We start from the raw sequence: 22,420 nt of genomic DNA, 5'->3' as shown, positions 1-22,420 counted from the left end.
CCCCCCCTTGGGGGTCCTCCCTTTCCCCTACAGGAAGGCCCTGCCTGGTGCTGCAGCAATGACCCCCCGTGAGGTCCCCTTCCTTTTCCGGAGGGGATATCTGCCCTCTGCATCGGCTCGGGGGGCCCCTTTGCTCCCTTTCCTCCCCCCTTGGCTTCCTGCCCCCCGCCGTGCACCCCTTCCCGCTGCCGGGCACCCTCAGAGCCACAGGGTCCCTGCAGGGGACTGCCAAAGTCTTCCTCTTTCCCATCCTCCCTGACCTCTTTCTGATATTATTCCCATGTTTATTCCTGTCTGCCTCCCTCCGGGCACAGCTCCCGTTTATTTCCCACGACAGGGACCCTCTGGGGATGGGGTCCCCAATGGGGACACAACCCAGCAGGATACAGCAACACCCCGAATGCAAACATGCCAGGGAGGCTTATCGGGACAGATCCTGCTTGGGCAGGGCACCCCGGCCTACGTGGGGTGTAAGGGAAGAGCAATATCTGGGTGACGCGTGGCACGGCTGGTGCTCGCCCCGCTGCTGCCACCACAGCTGGCGAGCGGGGTGCCCGGCCCTTTCGGGGTGCAGCACCTCCTGGGAGCCATCGCTCCCTCCCTGGCCCCTGGCAAGTTCCCGCTTTGCTCTCCAGGGTAGGTCAGAGCTCCTCTATTAACGGGGGGCAGGGTTCAACCCGATAAAGATTTGCTTTTGTACTCTGTCAAAAAAAATCAATACATCGCCAGCGATGGGTGGGAGCGATAAAGGCAGAGCTCTCCCCTTGGCTCCCACCTCTCTGGGGCAGGGCAGCAGGGTGCACCCCCTGCACCCCAAAACCAGGGGACAGAGAAAGTAGCAGCCCAGCTCTCGCACAGCCAACCCCCCTTGGTTCACGGCAGCTCAGCCAGAGCAACCCCAGGCTGAGCCCAAGCAAGCGCAGCCCAGCAAGGCTTGAATTTAAACCCTTCTCGTTCCTTTGTCGTCCCCAAGGCTGCCCTGATTACTCGAGCACCCAGGACGGCAAAGCTGGGATAATCTCCTTAGCCCCTTTGGAGAGATTTCCCTTTGTGAGCGGAGGTGAAGAGTGGAGATGCTGCGTGTTCACAGCTTAAGACTCTTCCCAATCGGCTCCCTCCATCTTATCGGAGCGGTGCCATCACATCATTTCGCTAGTTGAGTTGTCAGGATTTATTCCTTCCGCCGCGCACTCGCCGCTTCTAAAAACAGCAGCTGGGGCGTGCGGAGAGGCCGGGCTGGGGCTGCCAGGGGACTCGGAGCTTCTCCGGCTCCGCTTTCCTCGAGTGGGAGCAGGAGAGCCCCAGGAGCTTGGGTACCGATGGATGGATCCATCCATCCATTCATCCATCCGTCTTCCCTCCCTCTTGGGGATTCCCATGTCGTGGAGACATCTCACCCATGCAGGGCTGGGAGCAGGGACCACCAGTTCATCCCCATTTCCCCAGGCTCTGTATCACCAGGGGCTGTACCTGGTGTTGTGCCCCACCAGGGCCGGCAGTCCCTGGAACCAAGCGCTGTATTAACAGGAGCAGCGCACAGCGCTGGGACGCCGTCCCATGACACCCTGATAGCAGTATTTATCCAGATAGTATCCAGGCAGCTGCAAACACTCCAGGACCTCCAAGCCCAGATCCCTGCCCAGAGGCAGAGCTGGATCATTCAGATTTTATTAAAGTCACGTGGGTGTAGTTGGGGCAAAGGAATGTGGCCAGTAGCTTTGACCAGGCCCCCTCTCTGCCCTTCCCTCCTGCTTATTCCCACAGAAGAAGTGAAAACAGGTGCATGGATGCGGTTGCACTTCCAGAGCATCCAGGAGCAAGGCCAGGCAGCTGCAGGAGCTGGTGCAAGCTCCCAGCGGTGCATCCTTGCCCGGCTGCTTTAGTTCTATAGAATCATAGAATCACCAGGTTGGAAAAGACCCACCGGATCATCGAGTCCGCGTGATGTGGGTCACCTGGCAGATGGACTCTTCCAGAAGTTCATCTTCATCGCACCCCAGGCCTGCGTTCACCTCATGCCAGGTGGAAGACGCAGCCACGAGGATGGTGATGCCTCAATGATGTGGTGCAAACCCAGAGCCTTCCTCCCTCCCCGCGTGCCCACCTGGGGACCCTTGTGTCCCTGGACACTCCAGTGCCACCTGTGCTTTCTCACCCATTGATCACCCGATGCGCGGCCACCGTGTGGTGACAGGATTAATCTTTGCTCTCCGGCACAGCTCAGCCTATTTCTTTGAAATCTCTCAATGGGGAGATAAGCTGAGGTGCAGCGCGGGGCGAGCAGGCGCTATTGGTCGCGGGGGGCAGGGAGCAGCCCCAGCACCCGTGTTTTGGCAGTGGCAGAGCACTGGGGTCTGTGCTGTGCCAAGCAGGTCCACCCAGCTCACCGGGGTCTTTTTTTCCCCCTCCTTCCTTCCTTTCTGCCCCTTTTCTTTGCGACCCAAAGCAAACAGCTGGGTCCCTGCCCAATTTGGTTAATGATCTGGGAGATAAACCATCCTGCGATAAGGACAGGGCTGGTGGGGCCTGGCTGAGGACCGATGGCCAGATGAGATAGCCGGGGTGGTGTTCACCTGCCGAGGGGGATCCCGCAGGGAGGGAGCCCATGCCTGCAGACTTTGCTCCTCGCCGCTCACCAGGGAGGCTGCTGGGTTGTCACTCAGGGCGCTCCTCGGGCTGGCACTCGGGGCACCCCGTGGGCTGGCACCGGCTCTTCCCAACCTCCCCAGGTTGTAGGCAGGGTGGTGCGGCCAAATCCGTCACCATCGGAGCAGGGGGATGGGATTGCTCTCTGCTGTGTGGTTGTCCCCTTGTGGGGACGGGGCTTGCTTGCTCGTTTTGGGCTTTATTCACAAAGTGCAGACAGCTTGAACACACAGTGTCTCCTAGCTTACCCCATTTGGGCTCAGCATCTTTTGCCCCATACCAGGGAAGAAGCGCAGCAATGCCACATGTTTAATTCGGAAATTGACTTTTTCCTCCTCATTTTTCTGGCTGTATCAATGTGGGGGCAGCCAGGTAGCACAGGGCCTCGGGCAGCACCCCCAGCAGGGCACATCCTGATGGAGAACCCCTCAGCACCACTGGCCAGGGTTCACCACAACCCTATTTTTGGGGTGACATTGGCAGATCAGGCTGCTGGCCTGTGCTGTGGCCATCGGATGCTGGTGGGGAGCGGGGCCGGCTCTGGCAACACTATTTTTGTCCCCCTGTCTGGAACGGTTTTCTCTTTATCAGCGCCTGCGTGTTTTCTCTGCTGGGGATTGATACACAGAAGATGAAGTGCTCTGACATGGGAAGTGTCAGGCGAACGTTCTTATCTCGGAGACATGGTCTCCTGACCCAAACGCCGCTGATTACCAGTGAGACGGGGGGAAGGGGGGGGCAGGAGGCGGGGGCGCAGCACTGGGAGGTGGCAGTTGGGCTCTGTTACCCAAAAGCAGCCAGGTTATATGGGGTGGCAAAGCCAGAGAGGAGCCACTACCATTGAGGCTCTCCTGAGGAGTTGAGGATTTGCTGTTCCTTACCTAGAACTGGGTGAGAACCAGTGGCCTGAGGATGCTTGGACCTCAGTGGAGGGGTTAAAGGCAGCCCAGCACTCCTGCAGCACGGGGAGTCAGCCAAGAACTGGGTGTTGGAAATGGGGAGTAACATGCACTGTGCAAGGGTCCCACTGCCCTGCTCAGCCCTGAGACTCTGCTGGTAGCTGCATCCTGTCCAGCAGCTCTGCTCCCTGCCTGCACACCGACTCCTTCATGGAAAGGAGGGACGAGCCAAGTGGGGAGCTGCTGCTGCCCCTCTTTGGCGTGGGTTCGTGCCAGGGAATAAATCCCTTCAACTCCTCAAAGGACTCAGCCCCCTGCTCTTCTCCTCTTCCCTGGCCTGAGACAGAGCCGGTGGGGGCACAGGCAGGGGTTGTCAGGGACGTGCGGTGGACAGAGCTAGTGCCATACACATGCCGGGAACCACTCCATGGGGGATGAAATCCCAGCTAGAAGTGGAGCTGGGATCCCTGCAGCCAGGGTGGTTTTCTGAGCGTGTTGTCTCCATGCCAGCACTGAGCTGCTGCAAGCAGGAGGTGCCACGGGAAGGGGAAGGCAGGCAGCCTGGACCCTTCAGGGGCAAAGTAGTTGCTGGCAGAGCAGATCTCTCCATCCGCTGGCCCACACTGGGAAGCTGTGGAACAGAGTTGCATGTTCCTGAGCTCTGAGTGACACCAAAGGCCTTGGGGACCTTTGACGCCTTCACAGACCTGGTCTCCGGCCCACCTCCTGGCAGGCTGCAGGTTTTGCTGAGGGGCACTGGCTGCTCCCCTGGGTCAGTCTTGGAGCCACATCCCCGGTGACACAGGGCTTCCTCTGTAGACGGAAGGGACCTGTGGGTGACAGTGGGACCTGGGCGACCGTGAGCACTGCCAACCCATGCTCACCACCCAGTGCCTCCAGTCACTCACCTTAACTCACCCCAGCACCAAGAGGATCCAGATGTCAGCCCAGCTAGTAAACACATCAGATTTCAATCTCCGCAACCATGGGATCGCTTTATCCTCCCTGCGCTGCCAGCTCTGAAAGCAATTTTGCCTTCAGACGAACACAGCCTCCTCACCACCCAGGGAACCTGGGCACCAGCTGTGTCTGCTGTGGTGCCCTCAAAGGACCAAGGCTCCAGGCACATGGCTTTAGGGGGGCTCTTTTCCCTGGCATGGTTGGGGGGGTCACTCCACTTCTGCCCTGGAACACCCTGGGGTGCCAGCAGCCTTCCCAGCCACATACGGGTGTCCTGGTGCCCCTGCCTTGCTGGTGGCCAAGTGTTTGGCTCACAGTCCTCAGGGAGCATTTTGCTTTTCGGGGTGCAGCATCCGGCTGCTTCTGCTGCCTGGCAAGGGGTAGCCAGTGTACATCCATCTGCATATTGGTTACCTGCCATCTTATCTGCGCTCCGAAAGACAAAGGCACAGTTAAAACATTTTAGAGCAGCCTTCATAGCGTATTAACATGTTATCTAACCCATTAAACCAGAGGCTTATCAGATAATCAAAGCCATTAAGCCCTGAAGCTGTTGCAACTTTGGGTTGGGGATGGGAAATGCTCCTTCCGCTGTGCCGCCGTGCCGTGCCCGGACCCCCGTGCTGTGCTCAGACTCCCCAGCCTGGCAAGCAGTTGGATCCCACCAACCCACCACTAACATGCAGCCACGGGGCACCCACCAGCAGCTCTGGGCTTCCCCACCTCCCTGGGGAGCTGGAGCTGCCCAAGGTCCAGCTGGAGGGCATCGTGCTGATGCTGTGCCTGTCTCTCTGCAGATGAGCTGGATCTGGCCATGCAGGAGGGTGAGAGACAGGTGCGAACCCGCAAAAGCCTCCCCGAGGGCTTCTCCTGGGGACCCTTCCAGGGCAGTATCCACAGCGAGCCGACATCACCAGAGCATGGCGAGACGGTAAGGAGCACCGCTGCAGGCTGCTAGGGATGGTGGCAGGGAAAATCCTGACGAAATGAGTTGTTTGAGAAGAGGGCTCTGTTCGGAAGGGATTTTTCCCAACCTGAGCTCGTGGGAATCTCCCGATTTGAGTTCCCAGAAGGTTTCCCTGCGATGCACTGCCCACCACCCTGAGATCAGAGCGTCCACGCAGGCAGGAGGATGGGGTGCTGGCTGTCCCCTCCTGCACATGGCTGCAGGCTGCTTGTTGGTGCGTGTGTCCTTACAGAGGGGATAGGATCTGGGTTTCCCACCCCGAGTTTACTCCCAGGGGACTCTAGTTGTGCGTGGAAAGTGCCAGGGCTCCGCAGCCCATGGGGAAAGGGCAGGAGAGGAGGTGCTGGGGGCCAGTGGCTGCAGGTGGCAGGAGGATGCCATTGGCTACACACTGCACCAGGCTATGTGTGTGCAAGGGTGTGCCCACAGGGGGCAAGGGGGAGGCGTGTGCGCACATGAGGATGTTGTAGGTGCTGGATCCTCGAATCCAAGCCACATCCTTCCCTCCGCATCCGCCCCCAGAGCTGCAAGCAGGCAGCTCCAGCCCAGGGTCTTTGAGGCCAGAGAACCTCCCCTGTGCTCCATCCCCACCTCCTCCTCCTCTCTCCCTCGCTCTTTTTCTTTTTTTTTTTTTCTTTTAGCTGAAGCCCGTTTATCTTTACCGAATTAAATCCTTGATTAACCCTTATCTGCCCAGTTTGGCTCCCTATCTCCTGGTTGGCGCCGTGTGTCCAGACACCCGGTACAGGATGATTGATTTCTTAAAGATATGCGCAGCTTTTTTCTGATACTTCATTTATTGTCTAAATATTTTTGCTCCCATTTCAGCAGCTCCCTTATCGAGCCCGGCTGATGATTCCCAGCCCTGCTCTCCTCCACCACTCGCCTCCCTCCCTATCTCTGCTTGGGGAAGCGAGGAAGGAATCGCAGCCCCATCCCTGATAGGAGCTGTTGCCCTTGGGTCGCTTCATCTTTGTTGCTGGTGGCAGGAGGGATACAGGGGGTCTCCCCCCCAATCCTGCACAGTTCTGCTTTTTGTCTCTGAGTGGGAGATGATCCCATCCTGTGGTTGTAGTGCAGACTGGGTACACTGGATGGCTTCAATGCCTCTGTGGCGTGGAGCATCAGGAGTGCCCGTCGCTGTGCTGATGAAAGAAAAGGAGAAGGAGGATGAGGAGAGGAGAAGGAGGGGAAGGAGGAGGAGGAGGGTGCCTACTTGCCCCCCTAGTTGGTTCCCATGGCGTTCCCTAAAACCATCCTTGCTCAGGAGGGTGTGCAAACCCGCTGGCAGCATCAGCCCAGGAGTGCCAAGTGGAGCCCTGTGTGCCAGCTTGCCCTGTGAATGCCCCGCCCTGCTCCATCCCTGCCCCATGTACCCCCCCCAACCACCCAGCCCCAGGGCGATGCCCACAGCAAGGGTGCAGGGCTGCCCCCGATAACGCCACCCCGGCGGATGTGGAGCAGATAGGGTTTCTGATGGTTATCAGGCTGGTGCAGAGCAGAGACACTGACCTCTTTGTTCCAAGGAGAACAAGGAAAGGCTCGACGCAGGGGCTGGGGCCACTGACAGGAGCCGGGACGGGTGTCTTGTGGTGCTGGGAGCACCCTGGGGTGCTGCAGGTTGCCTAGACACTGTAGGGGCCTCCACCAGGGGCTTTCCACAGGTCCTCCCATGCAAAGAGCAAATCTTCAAAAGCTCCGCAGAGACCCACCTCTCCCTCCTTTTTGCTACACAGGACACGGAGGAGCTAGCGTGGTCCGCAAGGCAGCTCAGCCAGCACCCTTCCCTGCGTCCCATGCAGGGAGGTCCCTCAGTCCCCAGCTCCCCTGCTCGCTCTCTGCAGGGGCAGGTGGGTTCTGGCAGCCGCAGCAGCGTGCGGGCACTGCGTGTGCCCCCACGGGGCGTGCGCACGCGTGTGCGAGTGCCTGCACGCGCGTGGGGTTTATCATGCTGTCGGCACTTTGCTCTTGGCGGTGATAAGGCCTCAACTGGCTGCGACTGTCAGACTGAGTTGGAGGGTTTAGAAATATTGGGACGAATAATTAGATTTCATATCGTTACCGCAGCAGCCATCGGAGGATCAGGCAGATTAATCCCCCCCCCCCACTTTCTGCTCATTAATATGCATTAGAGATGCAGGAAGGCAGAGCCAGGCACCGCAGGGAGCACAGCCAGCCCCCCACCCTGACCCCAGCCCCTCGTGGGGAGCAGTGCTCACCCCGCTCTCCCTGCCCTCAGCAGAGCCCGCCTGTGACGCTGGTGCTGGAGGATGAGAGCTGCTGGCTGTCCCGGCTGCCCCTCGTGCCTGGAGAGCCCGACGCCAACGCTGTGATCTACAGGAAGGGTTGGTACCGGTGCCGCGCGTCCCTGTGCCCAGAGACGGGGCTGGGGGTGGGTACCAGCTGTGGCCACCTCGGCGCTAGGGTGAGGGAAGGGGTGCTGACACCGAGGGGTGGATCCCTGTCCCCATCCATCCCAGCACCAGCCGTGTCCCCAGCCCACTGGCAGTGCCTGACCACTCCGACCAGTGCCCGTGGCACCCCACAAGTCCTCTGTGACCACCACTGGCCGTCCCTGGGGCTGGTCTCAGCCTTTCCTGGCTAGTGGGACGTACGGGGAGGGTGTCAGCATGCAGGGGCTGGTGGAAATATTGCTGCAAGTGTTTGTTCAAGCATCACTGCATGCAGGAGGGGCAAGACCAGTGCGAGCATTGGTGTAAGACCCGGTGTGAGCGTTACTGCACGTATTGGTATGAGACTTAACGCAAGCATTACTGCAAGCAGCAGTGCAGTGTTGGTGTAAGACTCAGCGGAAACACCAGTGCGATCGTTACTGCACACGACAGTGTAAAACAGCACAGGCGTTGCTGCAGGCATTGGTGCAGGTGGTGGTGCAAGCACTGGTGCATGGCTCAGCACAAGCATTGGTGCAAGCATTACTGCGTGCATTGGTGTAAGGCTCAGCACAAGCGTTGGCGCAAGCCTCAATGGAAGCGTTATATCCACGTATGAATGGAAGCACTGGGACAAGCCCGAGGCTGCGGGCAGGCAGGGCCGTGCCAGGCAGCGCACAGGCGTGGGCAGACATCGCCATCTCCAGGCAGGCTGGGCTCAGCCAGGGCCGGGAAGAATCGTAGAATCACCAGGTTGGAAAAGATCATCGAGTCCAACCATTCCTATCAACCACTAAACCATGTCCCTCAGCACCTTGTCCACCCATCCCTTAAACATCTCCAGGGAAGGTGACTCAACCCCCTCCCCGGGCAACTATTCCAGTGCCCAATGACCCTTTTTGTGAAAATTTTTTTCTAATGTCCAGCCTAAACCTCCCCTGGTGGAGCTTGAGGCCATTCCCTCTCGTCCTGTCCCCTGTTACTTGGGAGAACAGGCTAGCACCCTCCTCTCCACAACCTCCTTTCAGGTAGTTGGAGAGAGCAATGAGGTCTCACCAGTGCCGAGTCCAGAGGGAGAAGAACCTCCCTGGACCTGCTGGCCATGCTGTTTCTGATCCAAGCCAAGGTGCCATTGGCCTTCTTGGACACCTGGGCCACTGCTGGCTCATGTTCAGTCGCTGTCAACCAAAAGCACAGGACTAGGGCAAGGGGGTGGGCAGAGCCATGCAGGCAGCAGCACAGCAGCAGGACAAGGGTCTGGGGGACTCCATGCTGATCGCTGTCCCCATGTCCCTCCAGGTGACAGCCTGTGGTGCCGGACGACACGTGCCCTGCGGGAGGACGAGGCCATGTGCGCCTTTGTGGTGGCAGAGCCACCAGCCATCCCCAACCACCACGTGGTGAAAGCAGAGCCAGGCGACTCACCATACCCTGCCGCGCTGCATTCGGACATTCAGCTGCTGCCACAGCAAGCGGGCATGGCTGCCATCCTGGCCACCGCTGTGGTCAACAGTGAGTCCCCAGGGACGGAGAGCATGGTGGGTGGGATACAGGGCAGGGCATGGGACTGAATCATAGAATCACCAGGTTGGAAAAGACCCATCGGATCATCAAGTCCAACCATTCCTATCAATCACTAAATCACATCCCTCAGCGCCTTGTCCACCCATCCCTTAAACACCTCCAGGGAAGGTGACTCAACCACCTCCCTGGGTAGCCTGTTCCAGTGCCCAGTGACCCTTTCCATGAAAACTTTTTTCCTAATGTCCAGCCTAAACCTCCCCTGGCGGAGCTTGAGGCCATTCCCTCTCGTCCTGTCCCCTGTCACTTGGGAGAAGAGCCCAGCTCCCTCCTCTCCACAACCTCCTTTCAGGTAGTTGTAGAGAGTACAAAGGGAGAATAACCTCTCTGGACCTGCTGGCCATGTCATTTCTGATCCAAGCCAAGATGCCGTTGGCCTTCTTGGCCACCTGGGCCACTGCTGGCTCATGTTCAGTCACTGTCAACCAACACCCCCAGGTCCCTCTCCTCCAGGCAGTTTCCAGCCAGGCTTCTCCTAGTCTGGAGCTGCTCAGGGTTGTTGTGCCCCAAGTGCAGGACCCGGCATTTGGCCTTGTTAAACCTCCTGCCATTGGTCTCAGCCCAGCGGTCCAGCCTGTTCAGATCCCTTTGGAGCCTCCCTGCCCTCCTAAGGGTGCACTCAATGCCTTCATCCAGGTCATTGATAAAGACGTTGAACAGGGCTGGACCCAGCACTGAGCCCTGGGGGCACCACTTGTAACTGAGACCATGCTAACCATCCCCAGCCCATCATACAAGTGATGTATTTCCCTTTCCCTTCACAGAGGATGTCTTCCCTTGCAAGGACTGTGGGATCTGGTACCGGAGCGAGCGCAACCTGCAAGCCCATCTGATGTACTACTGCGCAAGCCGGCAGAGCGCCAGCTCACCTGCCCTGGAGGAGAAGCCCAAGGAGACTTACCCCAACGAGCGCATCTGCCCCTTCCCTCAGTGCAAGAAGAGCTGCCCCAGCGCCAGCTCCCTGGAGATCCACATGCGGAGCCACAGCGGTACGGCACAGCATGGCACGCTGCTGCAGTCTGGGGACACCAAGGCACATGGAAGGACCTGGGTGGAGGGGCAGGGAGGCTGCAGGGCTGCACAACAGGGACCAGTTAGATGAGGTTCTCCCCGAGTTGGGTTACTGGTTTGGGGCCACTTGCTTGTAGGTCTTCCCAACCCAGCCCTGTAAAAGACAAAGTGAGCATCCTGCTTCCTGCAGCCGGTGTCCTCCTGGCCAGCACAGCCCCATGGGGTGTCTCTGTGGTCCCTGTCCCCACTTCCCTTGGCACTGAGGCATCCACCTATCCGTCCATCCTGCAGGAGAGCGGCCGTTCGTCTGTCTGATCTGCCTGTCTGCCTTCACCACAAAAGCCAACTGTGAGCGTCACCTGAAGGTGCACACAGACACCCTGAATGGTGAGCAAGCACTGCTCTGCGCCCCTACGAGGACAATCCTGTCCCTTCCAAAGCAGCCTGGGGATGGAGTCCCACTCCCCACAGGTCTCCCCTTGCCCCTCTGGGCATTGTCCTGCCCGCTCAACCCTGTCTTGTGTTCCCCACAGGCGTCTGCCACAGCTGTGGCTTCATCTCCACCACGAGGGACATCCTCTACAGCCACCTGGTCACCAACCACATGATCTGCCAGCCAGGCTCCAAGGGAGAGGTGTACTCACCAGGGCCAACCCTACCTGCTGCCAAACCCCTCACTCCCGGTGAGTGCAGGGAAACACATACCAGTACCCCACGCAGAGCCTTGTGTTGCCACCGAGGGCTGCGTCCCCAGACAGCTCTGGAGGCAAGGAGTGGGGTGAGCATCCGCGCGTCAGGGATGGCAGGTAACACCAGTGCCTCTCTCCTCTCGACAGGGCTGAGCCAGACGAACAACGCACCCCTGCGCAAGTGCAGCCTGCCCGCGTTCCTGCCCGAGGGACTGCAGCCACTGCCGCAGCACATGGTGCTGCACGGCCCCCTGCCCGCCCCACTGCCCAGCCCTGACACCGTGGCCCCCCCAGCCCCACCTGCCTCTCCCTCCAATGCCAGGGCCGGCAAGCTCTCACCACCCACCCAGGCACAGAACGGGGAAGGTTCATCATCATCCTCCTCCTCTTCCTCCTCTTCCTCCAACGAGGCCGTCCGCATCAAGGAGGAGCCTGCCGGCAGTCCAGCAAGCGAAGCAGAGGGGCTTAAAAGCAGTGGCCCTGGAGAAGGTGGCAGCCCCGATGCCTCCTCTCGAACCTCGTCCCCGCGCAGCCTGCCCTCAGCAAAGGTCAAGTCGGAGCTCGCTAGCCCCACGCCGGGCTCCAGCCCGGTGCCCAGCGAGCCGGGGATGGGCACAGCTGGTGGCACTGTCTTCCTACCCCAGTACGTGTTTGGCCACGAAGCCACAGTGGTGCCACAGGCATCGGAGATCCTGGCGAAGATGTCAGAGCTGGTGCACAGCCGGCTGAAGCAGGGCCACGGTGGCACAGTGCCACCCGCCATCTATGCCGGTGCGCCGGTGCCAAAGGGTGCCACCTGCTTCGAGTGCGAAATCACCTTCAACAACATCAACAACTACTACGTGCACAAGCGCCTTTACTGCTCCAGCCGGCACCTCGTTGAGGATAGTCCCCCTGGGGCACGCAAGCTCAAAGCACCCCCCGGGGCCCCCAAGGGTCCCCCTGCCCCAGGGACACTGCTGTCCCCGTCAGCGGGGGATGGGCAGGGGACGCTCGTAGGGGACGGGGATGCCAGCCGGGATGCCACACCGCCAGCCGCCCCGCCGGAGGTGAAAACAGAGGAGGTGGGTGGCAAAGCGGGGTCCCCCGAGGCGGAGGGGCGGTTGGGGCGATGCAGCGAGGACAGCCAGAGCCCCGGCAGCTCGGTGGGGGATGAGGGGGACGAGGACCCCAGCAGGACGCTGTGTGAGGCGTGCAACATCCGCTTCAGCCGCCACGAGACCTACGTGGTGCACAAGCGTTTCTACTGCGCCTCCCGCCACGACCCCCCTCTTCGCCGCCCGAACGCCCCCAAAGTCCCCTACGTGCCGCAGCCTCTCCGCACCCGCAAACGCCGCAAGCTCTATGAGATCCATGGGGCTGCTCATCGCCCCGCCGAACCCCCGCCAGCCCCCGAGCCACCGCCGGCCCCCGAACCCCCAGGGGCTGCCCCCTCGCCCCGCTCCAGCCCGGATACCGATGGTCCCATCGACCTGAGCAAGAAGCCGCGGCGGCATGGCGATGCGGCACCGGCACCGCTGCTGCAGTTGGCCGACTACCACGAATGCACCGCCTGCCGCATCAGCTTCAACAACCTCGACAGCTACCTGGCCCACAAGAAGTACCAGTGCCCGGCCACCCCGCTGCAGCCCCGCACCCTCGAGCAGCTCCAGAAGATGAAGGCGGCTGTGCCCACCCCCCTCAAGGGCCGCCGCAGCCCCAGCAGCCCCGGCGAGGGGGACCCCGAAGGTTTGCGGGTGAGGGCGGCTGCGGCAGCAAGCCCCAGCATCCCCTACCCTGGTGTATCCGGGGCGGACTCGCTGCAGCGTCACCCCAAGGGTCCTCTGCCACCCCTGGGGGTGAAGGGACCTCTCTCGGCCTGTCCCTACTGTCCCCTCAACGGGGCCGTCAAGGGCGACCTCCTCGAGCACTTCCGTAACGCCCACGGGCTCTACGTGGCCAAGCCAGCGGCAGCTGGGCAGGGACTCCCCGATGCCCCGGCACTCGGTGCCGGCAGGACACCCGAGCCCCCACTGCCCGCGGCGTCCCCCCCTCGCCCTCCTGCCCCCCACCTCCGCCGGGACAGCTTTAACGGCAAGGAGGGTCGGGATGGCAGCGGCAGCCCCCGGCCCCCCGGCTCGCCCCGACCCCCCGCTTCACCCGGAGCCCCCGAGGGACTGCGAGAAGCCGCCCGCAAGCCCCCCACGCCCCCCACCTACACGGACAGGGGGGTGCAGACGCCTCCGGCGAAGGCTGTGCCAGGTCCCGTGCCCAACGGCAACCACAGGTACTGTCGCCTCTGCAACATCAAGTTCAGCAGCCTCTCCACCTTCATCGCCCACAAGAAGTATTACTGCTCCTCTCACGCTGCTGAGCACGTCAAGTAAAGCCCCCGCCGCTGCCTCGCCACCATTGCTGGGTGGGGGGCTGCAGGGCCTGGGAGACCAGGAACCAATGGCCAACATCACCCCCTTGCAGGGGTCAGAGTGATGAAGGACCCCCAGGAGGCTCTGCCAGGGCAGCGTCAGCATCAAGAGGCCCTTTGGTGCCCCCAAGCTTTACCCGAGGCTGGGGGTTCTGTGCGTCCGAGGCTGAGGACCCTGCGGGAGAAAGCAGAAGTGCTGATGGTGGGGGGACACCTGTCCTGGCCCCTGGTGTGTGTGGAGCCCCTGCTGTATCCACAGCTGGTGCTGCAGGGAAACTGAGGCAGAGGGAAGGTGCATGGCTCTGCCTAAGCCAGGGGGCTGCGTGGGGGGCTTTTCCCGCAGGCAGACACTACAGGGACAGGGAGGGGGCTCAGCATGGCTGGGCTTGGCCCTAGGCACCCTAAGAAGAGTGTGGGTGCCCCCTGCTGCGGAGTGGACTCTGCAGAGAGACAGCACTGAGGGTGAGGAGGAAGCTACCCTGGGAACCGTGTGTATAAGTGTGTACAGAAATAAATATGTCTAATAAAGCTGGGCTGCCACCTGCATGCGGGTGGGAGACACTGCAGGGCTGGTATGGCCACCATCACCCAGTGGAGTTGGGGAATCGTAGAATGCCTAGGTTGGAAAAGACCTTTGAGAACCTCAAGTCCACGGGGACGTGGGGTCTGCATAGCCGTGGTGTGGCAGGAAGAGCCTGCGGCAACAGGACAGAGCTCGCTGTCCCCATGCTGCCCCTGGCACCTTTGCTGACACCCACATCACCCTGGGTGTCTCGTTTGTGCTATGGGGTGATGTAGCCGACAGCCCCTGGGCGGGGCTACGGGCTCATTAATTATCAGGCTAATTAAGCCCCCACAGCCACAGGTGGGCTGTGCTGCCAGGAGCCCAGCTCCAACCTCTGCTCCCATACTGGAGCCCCGGAGAATTGTGGTGGGGTCCCAGGTGAGTGCCACTCAGGTCCCTTGTCCCCTGCAATGTATAGGGGACCCCTAAATACCCTCAAAGCCTTCCTTCCCTCCCCCCCCAGCTCTCCCCAGCACAGTTCAGGTGGGCAGGGGGGGTCATTCCACTCCCTCCCAGCTTTCCTATCTGGCAGGGCTTGTGCTTCAGAGACCTGTCTGGGCTCCCCTCCATCCAAACTGCCAGCACCGAGGTTCACCCCAGGCTGTGTTTTGTTTCCCAGTCTGGTATCCCTGGAGCTGGGGGGCTGTTGCAGTCCCCCTGGGGCACGGCTCGGGCAGCACCAGCCTATGGGGTTGTGCAAGATGAGGCTGCCAATGGGGCCAGGGGGCTAAAACACCCACCCCCCAGCTCCATGCCCGCTGTGGGTGCAGGGTTTGGGGTGAAGGAACTCCTCTGCCCCGTCTCCTCCTTCAGCATTGCCTGCACTGGCAGGAGGAGGGCTTGTCTCTGTGCCAGGGACTGGGGACCAAGCTCTGTGTGCCAGCCACGTCGCTGGGGTGACAAGAAGATGATGAAGGCAGCAGGTCCCTTGGGGAGCAGTTGCAATAGGTCCCTTCCTTGCACGCTCTTGCACCACCACCCAGCACAGCCCCAGCGTGCCAAGCAGGACAAGGGGCTGAGCCCCTACAACCCCCCCGACCCCGCAGAAAGGAGACAAGACAGAGCTGGAGTCACAGGAGCTTTACTTAAATAAATATATTTACAAAGCAATAGATATTACAGAGAAGAGCTGGCTGCACGCAACCAGGAGAGTACAAGGAGAGGCTGTGCCAGGCACCATGGCAGCCCCCTCCAGGCATTGACCTAGCAGGGTGCTGGGACCCCCAGGGATGGGAGGTGGTAGACAAGTGGGGACTGGGCATTCAGCCCTCAAAGCAGCATTTTCCTGCAGGGTAGGGGTGGGAGGCTGCAGGGCAGGAGGCTCTGCAGCACAGGGCTGCCCTCCACCTCCTTGGGCTCCTCAGTGGCATCCAGGAGCTGTTGCATGTAGGAGGAGGTGCCAAGCAGGACATGGCCAGTGGCCTGCATGGTGAAGAGCGTCCAACGCAGGGCTTCCCTGGGCAGGAAGAAAGGCAGTGAGCAAGGCAGTGAGCATCCCTTCTTGCACCTCACAGCGGGTGTGGGCAGAGGGGCTGCTTCCCCACTGAAGCTTCCCCACTCCCGGGGCCATCGCCAGCCCCTCCAGGACTCACTTCATCAGCCGCTTGGCCCCGTAGCAGCGCAGGTCATAGGACATGCTGTAGGTGCCATAGAGGGTGGCTTTGATATTGAGGCAGCCCAGGTCCCGTGGGTTGGTCTTATAAAGGTCAAAGGTGACACAGGCAACGTCGATCCTCCGAGGGGGCTTATGGGACCGGCTAAGCTGGTAGCCAGGCGTCTAGGAATAAGCAGGACTGGGGTTACCCACCCTTCCAGTCCCAGTTCACCCAGCATTCCTGTTACCTTTCAGCCCAGCACCATGATCCCAGGGTGGGATGCAAATGGGACAAAACAGGCTCCTTCCTTCCACTTACCTTGGAGGCAGACCAGGTCTGCCCCTTGCTCAGGGCCATCAGCACCGTGCCCTCCTCCAGCGTGCGGAAGAAAGCCTCCGTCTCCACCGCGGTGCCATCCTCATCCAGTACCAGGGAGACGGGACTCAAGGCAAGCAGGGCGCTCTCAGCCTGCAGCGATGCTGGGGGTGAGCAGGGCTGGGGGGGTGGGCAGACAGCCCCCACCCAGACAGCCCCCCACTCACCTGGTGGAGCAGCTCTGTGAGGTTCTGGGCCATGACTCCCTTGCGCAGGCTGCGGTCCCAGTTGCAGACACGGTAGGGTCGTGGCCGTGGGGCCGGGCTTGACAGCAGCTGCTGGGTCATGGAGGCACTGGCAGAGACACATCTGAGGAGAGATGGAGGGATTGGGATGTCCCAAGATACATCACCAGTGGCAGCCCCCTAAGTCTCAGTAGGGAGCAGCGTATCTATGAGGGGACTGAAAGGTGCCAAAGCAGGGAGAGCTCCAGTGTTCCCCACCCCAGGGACAGTGGCTCTTCAACACTTACTTGGAGACGGGAGCAGCCAGGCGGAGGCTCAGGGACTTGGCATAATCCATCTTTGCAAGGAGCACAGTCCAGCCTGCTGGGAAGGAAGGAGTCAGCCCTGGGCAGAGTGTTGTCTCCAGCTCCTCTCCGCTCCGGGAGACCCTTTCCCACATCACCTCCTGTGCTCGGCTCCAGTAGAGTGGTGAGCCAGCTCCCCAGCACGGCTGCCTTTACCCAGGGGCCGTGCCTGCCCTTTGGCCAGGGCCAGGCTGGTGGCAGACGCCGGGCAGAGTCTGTCTGCCAGCAGGGCTCTTGCGTAAAGCAGCACGTGGGGCACTGAGTCAGTACTGGAGCAAAGGTGAGACACAGGCACAGGGCTGCATGCTTGCTCCAGCCCCTTGGGAGAGCAACGAGGACTTTGGGGAGCTGGGGGCACCCATCGTGGCTCCCCCAACCCTGTTGCTGCAGGGACACATCCAGACAGGAATATATTGGGGAGTGGAGCCATTGCCATCCTCATTGCCATCCCCTCACCTCATCTCCAGCAGACATCAGCACCTCTGTGCCCATCCCCATCATCCCCTCACCTCCAGCAGACACCAACGCCCCCACGCCCATCCCCATCATCCCATCACCTCCAGCAGGCACCAACACCTCTGCGCCCACCCCCATCATCCCATCACCTCCAGGAGACATCAACACCTCTGCACCCATCCCCATCATCTCCTCTCCTCCCGCAGGCACCAACGCCTCTGTGCCCATCCCCATCATCTCATCTCCTCTCCTCCAGCAAACACCAACACCTCTGCACCCTTCTCCATCATCCCCTCACCTCCAGCAGACACCAACCAATGTCTCTGCAATAACACACTCCCACCCATCCCACCTCACTTTATATACCTGTCACAGACTCTGCCCACCCAGTCCCGCCCCTCCTGCCTGAGCCAATCCCCTCCTAGGCTGCTGGCACAAGGCGGGTGGCCAAGTGCAGAGGGCAATGCCTGAACTGATGTCATGGGGTGATGAAGGAGCATTCCCAGGGCTGTCTCTAGGGAGCATCCTCCAGCCCAGACCCACCGGCATCCCCCAGGCTGCCCAAGCGCTTCTCCTCAGGGCTGCCCCCTCCCAGTGTCCCCCAATAAGCAGCCTCCCTGTGTCCCCAGTGAGCCCTTTCCCAGTGCCTCCTATAAGCAGCCTCCCTGTGTCCCCAGTAAGCCTTCTCCCAGTGCTCCCACTAAGCCCTCTCCCAGTGCCCCCAGTAGGCAGCCTCCTGGACATTTCGCATCTCTGGGACATCGTCCCTGCACTTCCCAGAGCTGAATTTGGCCCCAGGTTGGAGAGCTGGGAAAGGTGAGGGACTCAGGGGGCTGTTTCGACAGTCAAGGCAAGGGGCACAGCATTTGGTGCCCTGGGGTTGGCAAAGCACAGCTGGAGCCCAGTTGGAGCCCAGTTGGTTGGAGGGGAAAAAACAGACAGGGTTCCCGGGTGGGCTGTCACGAGGGGGACCTGGGGTGCTGGTGGTCCAGGACCTCGAGGCACGGGGCTGCTGTGAAGAGCATGGAGCCAGGGCCTGGGTCAGGTGGGTCACAAAGGTGCTGAGCACCCCCAGGGTGTGGGGCCACATCCTGAGCTGGGCAAGGAGCCACAGGCACCCACATCCTGCTAAACCAGCAGCGTCGGGGAGGACCAGGAGCGCAGGCACGACTACAGCCCTGCAGGCACACATCCAGCATGGGCACCAGCCCCTGGGTGGGAGCACTAATGAGGGGAGCTCATTAACGCTGTTGTTAATGGGGAGGACAGGGTGCTGAGCAGCCTGGCAGGGACCCACAGCCACGCTCCAGACGCTGGTGTTTGGTCCCGTTGGCATCAGGGAGAGCAACATTGGCAAAGTCTGTGAAAGATAACAAAAAATCTTTCTATAAATATATAAATAATAAAAGGAGGACTAGGGAGACCATACAGTCCCTATTGGATGCAGAAGAAACAACAGTGACAGGGGCTGAGGAAAAGGCTGAGGTACTTGATGCCTTCTTTGCCTCAGTCTTTAATTGTAAAGAAAGTTGTTCTGTCTGTGTACAAACCCAGGAGCTAGAGGAGCAAAATGAGGCTCCCATGATCCAAGAGGAGGTGGTCAGAGCCTTGCTAGCCCGACTAGACACCCACAAGTCTATGGGGCCGGATGGGATTCACCCAAGGGTATTGAAGGAGCTGGTGGATGTGCTGGCCAAACCCCTTTCCGTCATCTTCCAACAGTCCTGGAAGACTGGGGAAGTCCCACTGGACTGGAGGCTCATGTTGTGCCCATCTACAAGAAGGGTCACAGGGAGGATCCAGGGAACTACAGGCCTGTCAGTCTGACCTCAGTGCCAGGGAAAGTCATGAAGCAGGTGATCTTGAGTCCTATCATGAAGCACATGCAAGAGAACCGGGTGATCAGGCCCAGTCAACACGGGTTCACAAAAGGCAGGTCTTGCCAAACTAACCTGATCGCCTTCTATGACAAAGTGACTCAGCTGCTGGATGAGGGAAAGGCTGTGGATGTATCTTCCTGGACTTCAGTAAAGCCTTTGACACAGTTTCTCACAGCATTCTGCTTAGGAAACTGTCACCTCTGGCCTGGACAGACGCACACTCTCCTGGGTGGAAAACTGGTTGGCTGGAGGGCCCAGAGAGTGGTGGGAAATGGAGTGAAATCCAGCTGGAGGCCAGTGACAAGTGGGGTTCCCCAGGGCTCAGTGCTGGGTCCAGCCCTGTTCAATGTCTTTATCAATGACCTGGATGAAGGCATCAAGTGCACCCTTAGCAAGATTACGGACGACACTAAGCTGGGTGGAAGTGTTGATCTGCTGGAGGGTAGGGAGGCTCTGCAAAGGGATCTGAACAGGCTGGACCGCTGGGCAGAGTCCAATGGCAGGAGGTTTAACAAGGCCAAATGCCGGGTCCTGCACCAGGTTGGAAAAGACCCATCGGATCATTTAGTCCAACCATTCCTATCAAACACTAAACCATGTCCCTCAGCGCCTCATCCACCCGTCGCTTAAACACCTCCAGGGAAGGTGAATCAACCACCTCCCTGGGCAGCCTGTTCCAGTGCCCAATGACACTTACCGTGAAATATTTTTTCCTAACGTCCAGCCTAAATGTCGCCTGGTGGAGCTTGAGGCCATTCCCTCTCGTCCTGTCCCCTGTCACTTGGGAGAAGAGCCCAGCTCCCTCCTCTCCACAACCTCCTTTCAGGTAGTTGGAGAGAGCAATGAGGTCTCCCCTCAGCCTCCTCTTCTCAAGATTAAACACCCCCAGCTCTCTCAGCTGCTCCTCTTGTTCTCCAGCCCCTTCCCCAGCTTCGCTGCTCTTCTCTGGACTCGCTCCAGAGCCTCAACATCCTTCTTGTGGTGAGGGGCCCAGAACTGAACACAGGATTCGAGGAGCGGTCTCACCAGTGCCGAGTCCAGAGGGAGAATAACCTCCCTGGACCTGCTGGTCACGCTGTTTCTGATCCAAGCCAAGATGCCATTGGCCTTCTTGGCCACCTGGGCCACTGCTGGCTCATGTTCAGTCGCTGTCAACCAACACCCCCAGGTCCTTCTCCTCCAGGCAGTTTCCAGCCAGACTAGTCTGGAGCTGCTCAGGGTTGTTGTGCCCCAAGTGCAGGACCCGGCATTTGGCCTTGTTAAACCTCCTGCCATCGGTCTCAGCCCAGCGGTCCAGCCTGTTCAGATCCCTTTGGAGCCTCCCAACCCTCCAGCAGATCCACGCTTCCACCCAGCTTAGTGCATGTGCATCTGTGTGGCAGGCATGCACTTCCCTCGCATGCACGTGCATGCGCCTTCCACTGGTGTTGGTGTGGGGGTGTGTGCGCCTTCCAATGGTGTGTGGGGTGGTGGTGGGGGTCCCCTTGCCCACGCGTGTGCACATCCCCCATCTTCCCCCCTCCCAGCCGGGGTCGCGGCCCCTTTAAGACGCGGCCGGGACGGCGGCGCATGCGCGCGCGGGTCGGGGAAGGGGGGGGAGCGGAGAGCGCGCGCGTCCTCGCGCCCCGCCCCTGTCCTCCCCCAGGGCCGTCGCGCCCGGATGACGTCACGCCATGGCCGCCCTGCGCCGCCGCGAGTAGAGGCCCCGTCCCGTCCTGCCGCCGCCGCCGCCGCTGCTGCTTCGCCGCTTCCTTCCCTTCCCCCCGCGCCTCGCTCCGCCCACACGGCCCGGCCCGCCGCCACCGCCGCCCAGGTGAGCCGCTGCCCGCGCCGCCGCGCTCGGTCGGCGCCGACTGGGGCCTAGCGGGGACGGGGGGCGGGCCCCGGCGCCCGCGGAACCGGAGGGAGCGGCCGGGGTGTGGGGGAGCTGGGGAGCAGGAGCATCCCGGGGGGAGTGAGGGGTAGGGGGCACCTCTTGAGGGTTTTGCGGTGGGGGAAGCAGAGTCGTCCGGAGGGGGGCCGGGATGGTGGGCAGTAGTGGCACCTCTTGATGCGGGGGGGAGCAGGGGCAGCCCCTGAACTGGGGAGGGGTTAGGGAATGGTGGGGAGCAGGGGCACCCCATGAGGTGGGGAGGGGTTAGGGAATGGTGGGGAGCAGGGGCACCCCCTGAGGTGGGGAGGGGTTAGGGAATGGTAGGGAGTAGGGGCACCCCATGAGGTGGGGAGGGCTTAGGGAATGGTGGGGAGCAGGGGCACCCCATGAGGCGAGGAGGGGTTAGGGAATGGTGGGGAGCAGGGGCAGCCCCTGAGGTGGGGAGGGCTTAGGGAATGGTGGGGAGCAGGGGCACTTCTTGAGGTGGGGGGGGAAAGCTGGGGCACCCCCCGGTGGGGTGGGGGATGGTGGGGAGCAGGGGCACTTCTTGAGGTGGGAGTGGGAGCAGGGGCACCCCCTGAGGTGGGAGGGGATGTTGGGGAGCGAGGGCAGCCCCTGAGGAGATGGGGGGCTGGGGAGCAGAGGCACCTCCTGAGGTGAAAGCGTAGGGTTGCTGGGAAGCAGGGGGCATCCTCTTGTCGGGGGCAGGGAATGGTGGGGGGCAGGGGCACCCTCTGGGGTGGGGGGATTGTAGGTCATTCTGTTTCTGTGGTCTAGGGAGAGCCACCCTGTTTGGAAGGGATGTATGGGGATACAGGCATGTTTTGGGGGTAATGTTGAGGTAGGGGGGAGCCCCAGCTTAAATGGGGGCACACCGGGAAAGGGAGGGGTGGCTCTTGCTGGGAATTGGGCAGGAGGCTCAGTGCAGTGGGGGGCAAGTTTGGGAAAGGGGGTGTGGGGAGGGAAGCGCTGGTTTGAGGTGATGGGAGGGCAGCAGCCCCAGGCTGGGCAGGGGGTTACTTAGTCTGTGGAGGGGACCTGATCCAGTGGGAGGTGTCTCGACCCGTGACGGGGGGTGGAACTGGATGGGCTTTAAGGTCACTTCCATCCCAAACCGTTCTGATTCTTTGATCTGGGGTGGGCTCCCCCATTTGGAGGGGGGAGTTGAGGGTAAAGCCCTATTTTGAGGGGAGGATGTTGAGGTAGGGAAGCCTCAGCTTAGATGGTGGCATGCTGGGGAAGGGAACAGGACCACCTTAGGGGGAAGCTTTAGTTTTAGGTGGATGTTACAGAGAGGGATTGTCTTAACTGGGAGTGCTGGGGGGGAGCTTGCCTCGTGGAGGTCAGCACAGGGGGTGATTGGACCCCAAGGGTGTAGGCAGCTCTGACTGTGCTTCCTCACCAAGCAGGTGGGAGCAGGGAGAGCTCCAGCAGCCTTGGCCCCAGGGGGCACAGCAGAAGGACCTCAGCCTGGCAGGAGGCCCTGTGAGGTAAGGGAGGTACGAGGGGAACTGGGGGCCAGGGCAGGGAGAGGGACTGGGAACCCGCAGTAGCACCAGGTCCTGGGGGTCTGTCCCGTGAAGGGCGGGTGGCTGTC

At 60.8% G+C, this 22,420-nt stretch overlaps 3 protein-coding genes across 12 annotated transcripts in view; 2 read left to right on the top strand and 1 right to left on the bottom strand.

Annotated features, from left to right (window-relative positions):
- The window catches only part of ZFPM1 (zinc finger protein, FOG family member 1), a 35,683-nt gene extending 21,578 nt beyond the window's left edge, over positions 1 to 14,105 (top strand). The window contains exons 2-8 of one of the 4 annotated variants that reach the window (XM_069868145.1): positions 5,303 to 5,436; positions 7,715 to 7,817; positions 9,165 to 9,377; positions 10,211 to 10,435; positions 10,749 to 10,844; positions 10,991 to 11,140; positions 11,294 to 14,105. In XM_069868145.1, coding sequence (XP_069724246.1) covers positions 5,303 to 5,436; positions 7,715 to 7,817; positions 9,165 to 9,377; positions 10,211 to 10,435; positions 10,749 to 10,844; positions 10,991 to 11,140; positions 11,294 to 13,512 — 3,140 coding nt within the window. In that variant the 3' untranslated portion in view covers positions 13,513 to 14,105. Of the gene's footprint in view, positions 1 to 5,302; positions 5,437 to 7,684; positions 7,818 to 9,164; positions 9,378 to 10,210; positions 10,436 to 10,748; positions 10,845 to 10,990; positions 11,141 to 11,293 lie in introns of all 4 variants that reach the window. The other 3 variants (XM_069868144.1, XM_069868147.1, XM_069868146.1) reach the window with 3 other exon arrangements.
- Positions 14,106 to 15,180: 1,075 nt separating this feature from the next.
- CIDEC (cell death inducing DFFA like effector c) lies at positions 15,181 to 17,174 on the bottom strand. Of its 2 annotated transcripts, none has more exons than XM_069868258.1 (6): positions 17,124 to 17,174; positions 16,558 to 16,630; positions 16,253 to 16,394; positions 16,029 to 16,178; positions 15,708 to 15,892; positions 15,181 to 15,571 (listed from the first exon to the last, which is right to left on the bottom strand). In XM_069868258.1, exons 1-6 carry the CDS (start codon positions 17,161 to 17,163, stop codon positions 15,385 to 15,387), a joined length of 777 nt encoding a protein of 258 aa, XP_069724359.1. In that variant the 5' UTR covers positions 17,164 to 17,174; the 3' UTR covers positions 15,181 to 15,384. The 2 variants fall into 2 exon arrangements, with proteins under 2 accessions (XP_069724359.1, XP_069724360.1); XM_069868259.1 differs by lacking the exon at positions 17,124 to 17,174 and adding an exon at positions 16,713 to 16,845.
- Positions 17,175 to 20,616: 3,442 nt separating this feature from the next.
- ZC3H18 (zinc finger CCCH-type containing 18) overlaps positions 20,617 to 22,420 on the top strand; it is a 50,108-nt gene continuing 48,304 nt past the window's right edge. For 5 of the 6 annotated variants that reach the window (XM_069868828.1, XM_069868827.1, XM_069868826.1 and 2 more), the window contains exon 1: positions 22,189 to 22,313. The gene's annotated coding sequence lies outside the window, so the exon portion shown is untranslated. Of the gene's footprint in view, positions 20,764 to 22,188; positions 22,314 to 22,420 lie in introns of those variants that run through there. The other variant, XM_069868822.1, reaches the window with a different exon arrangement.

This window comes from Phaenicophaeus curvirostris, chromosome 14 (assembly GCF_032191515.1).
Source record: "Phaenicophaeus curvirostris isolate KB17595 chromosome 14, BPBGC_Pcur_1.0, whole genome shotgun sequence".
In the NCBI taxonomy this organism is placed as follows: Eukaryota; Metazoa; Chordata; class Aves; order Cuculiformes; family Cuculidae; genus Phaenicophaeus; species Phaenicophaeus curvirostris.
This window is presented reverse-complemented; position numbering and strand designations above follow the sequence as displayed.

Coding starts and splice junctions, on each gene's coding strand:
- CIDEC (XM_069868258.1), bottom strand. CDS start 17,163: ATGATGGGGATGGGCGTGGGGGCGTTGGTGTCTGCTGGAG. Junction 16,631..17,123: donor GGCGTTGGTGTCTGCTGGAG/GTGAGGGGATGA, acceptor CCTTCCCAGCAG/GCTGGACTGTGCTCCTTGCA. Junction 15,893..16,028: donor AGACCTGGTCTGCCTCCAAG/GTAAGTGGAAGG, acceptor GCTTATTCCTAG/ACGCCTGGCTACCAGCTTAG.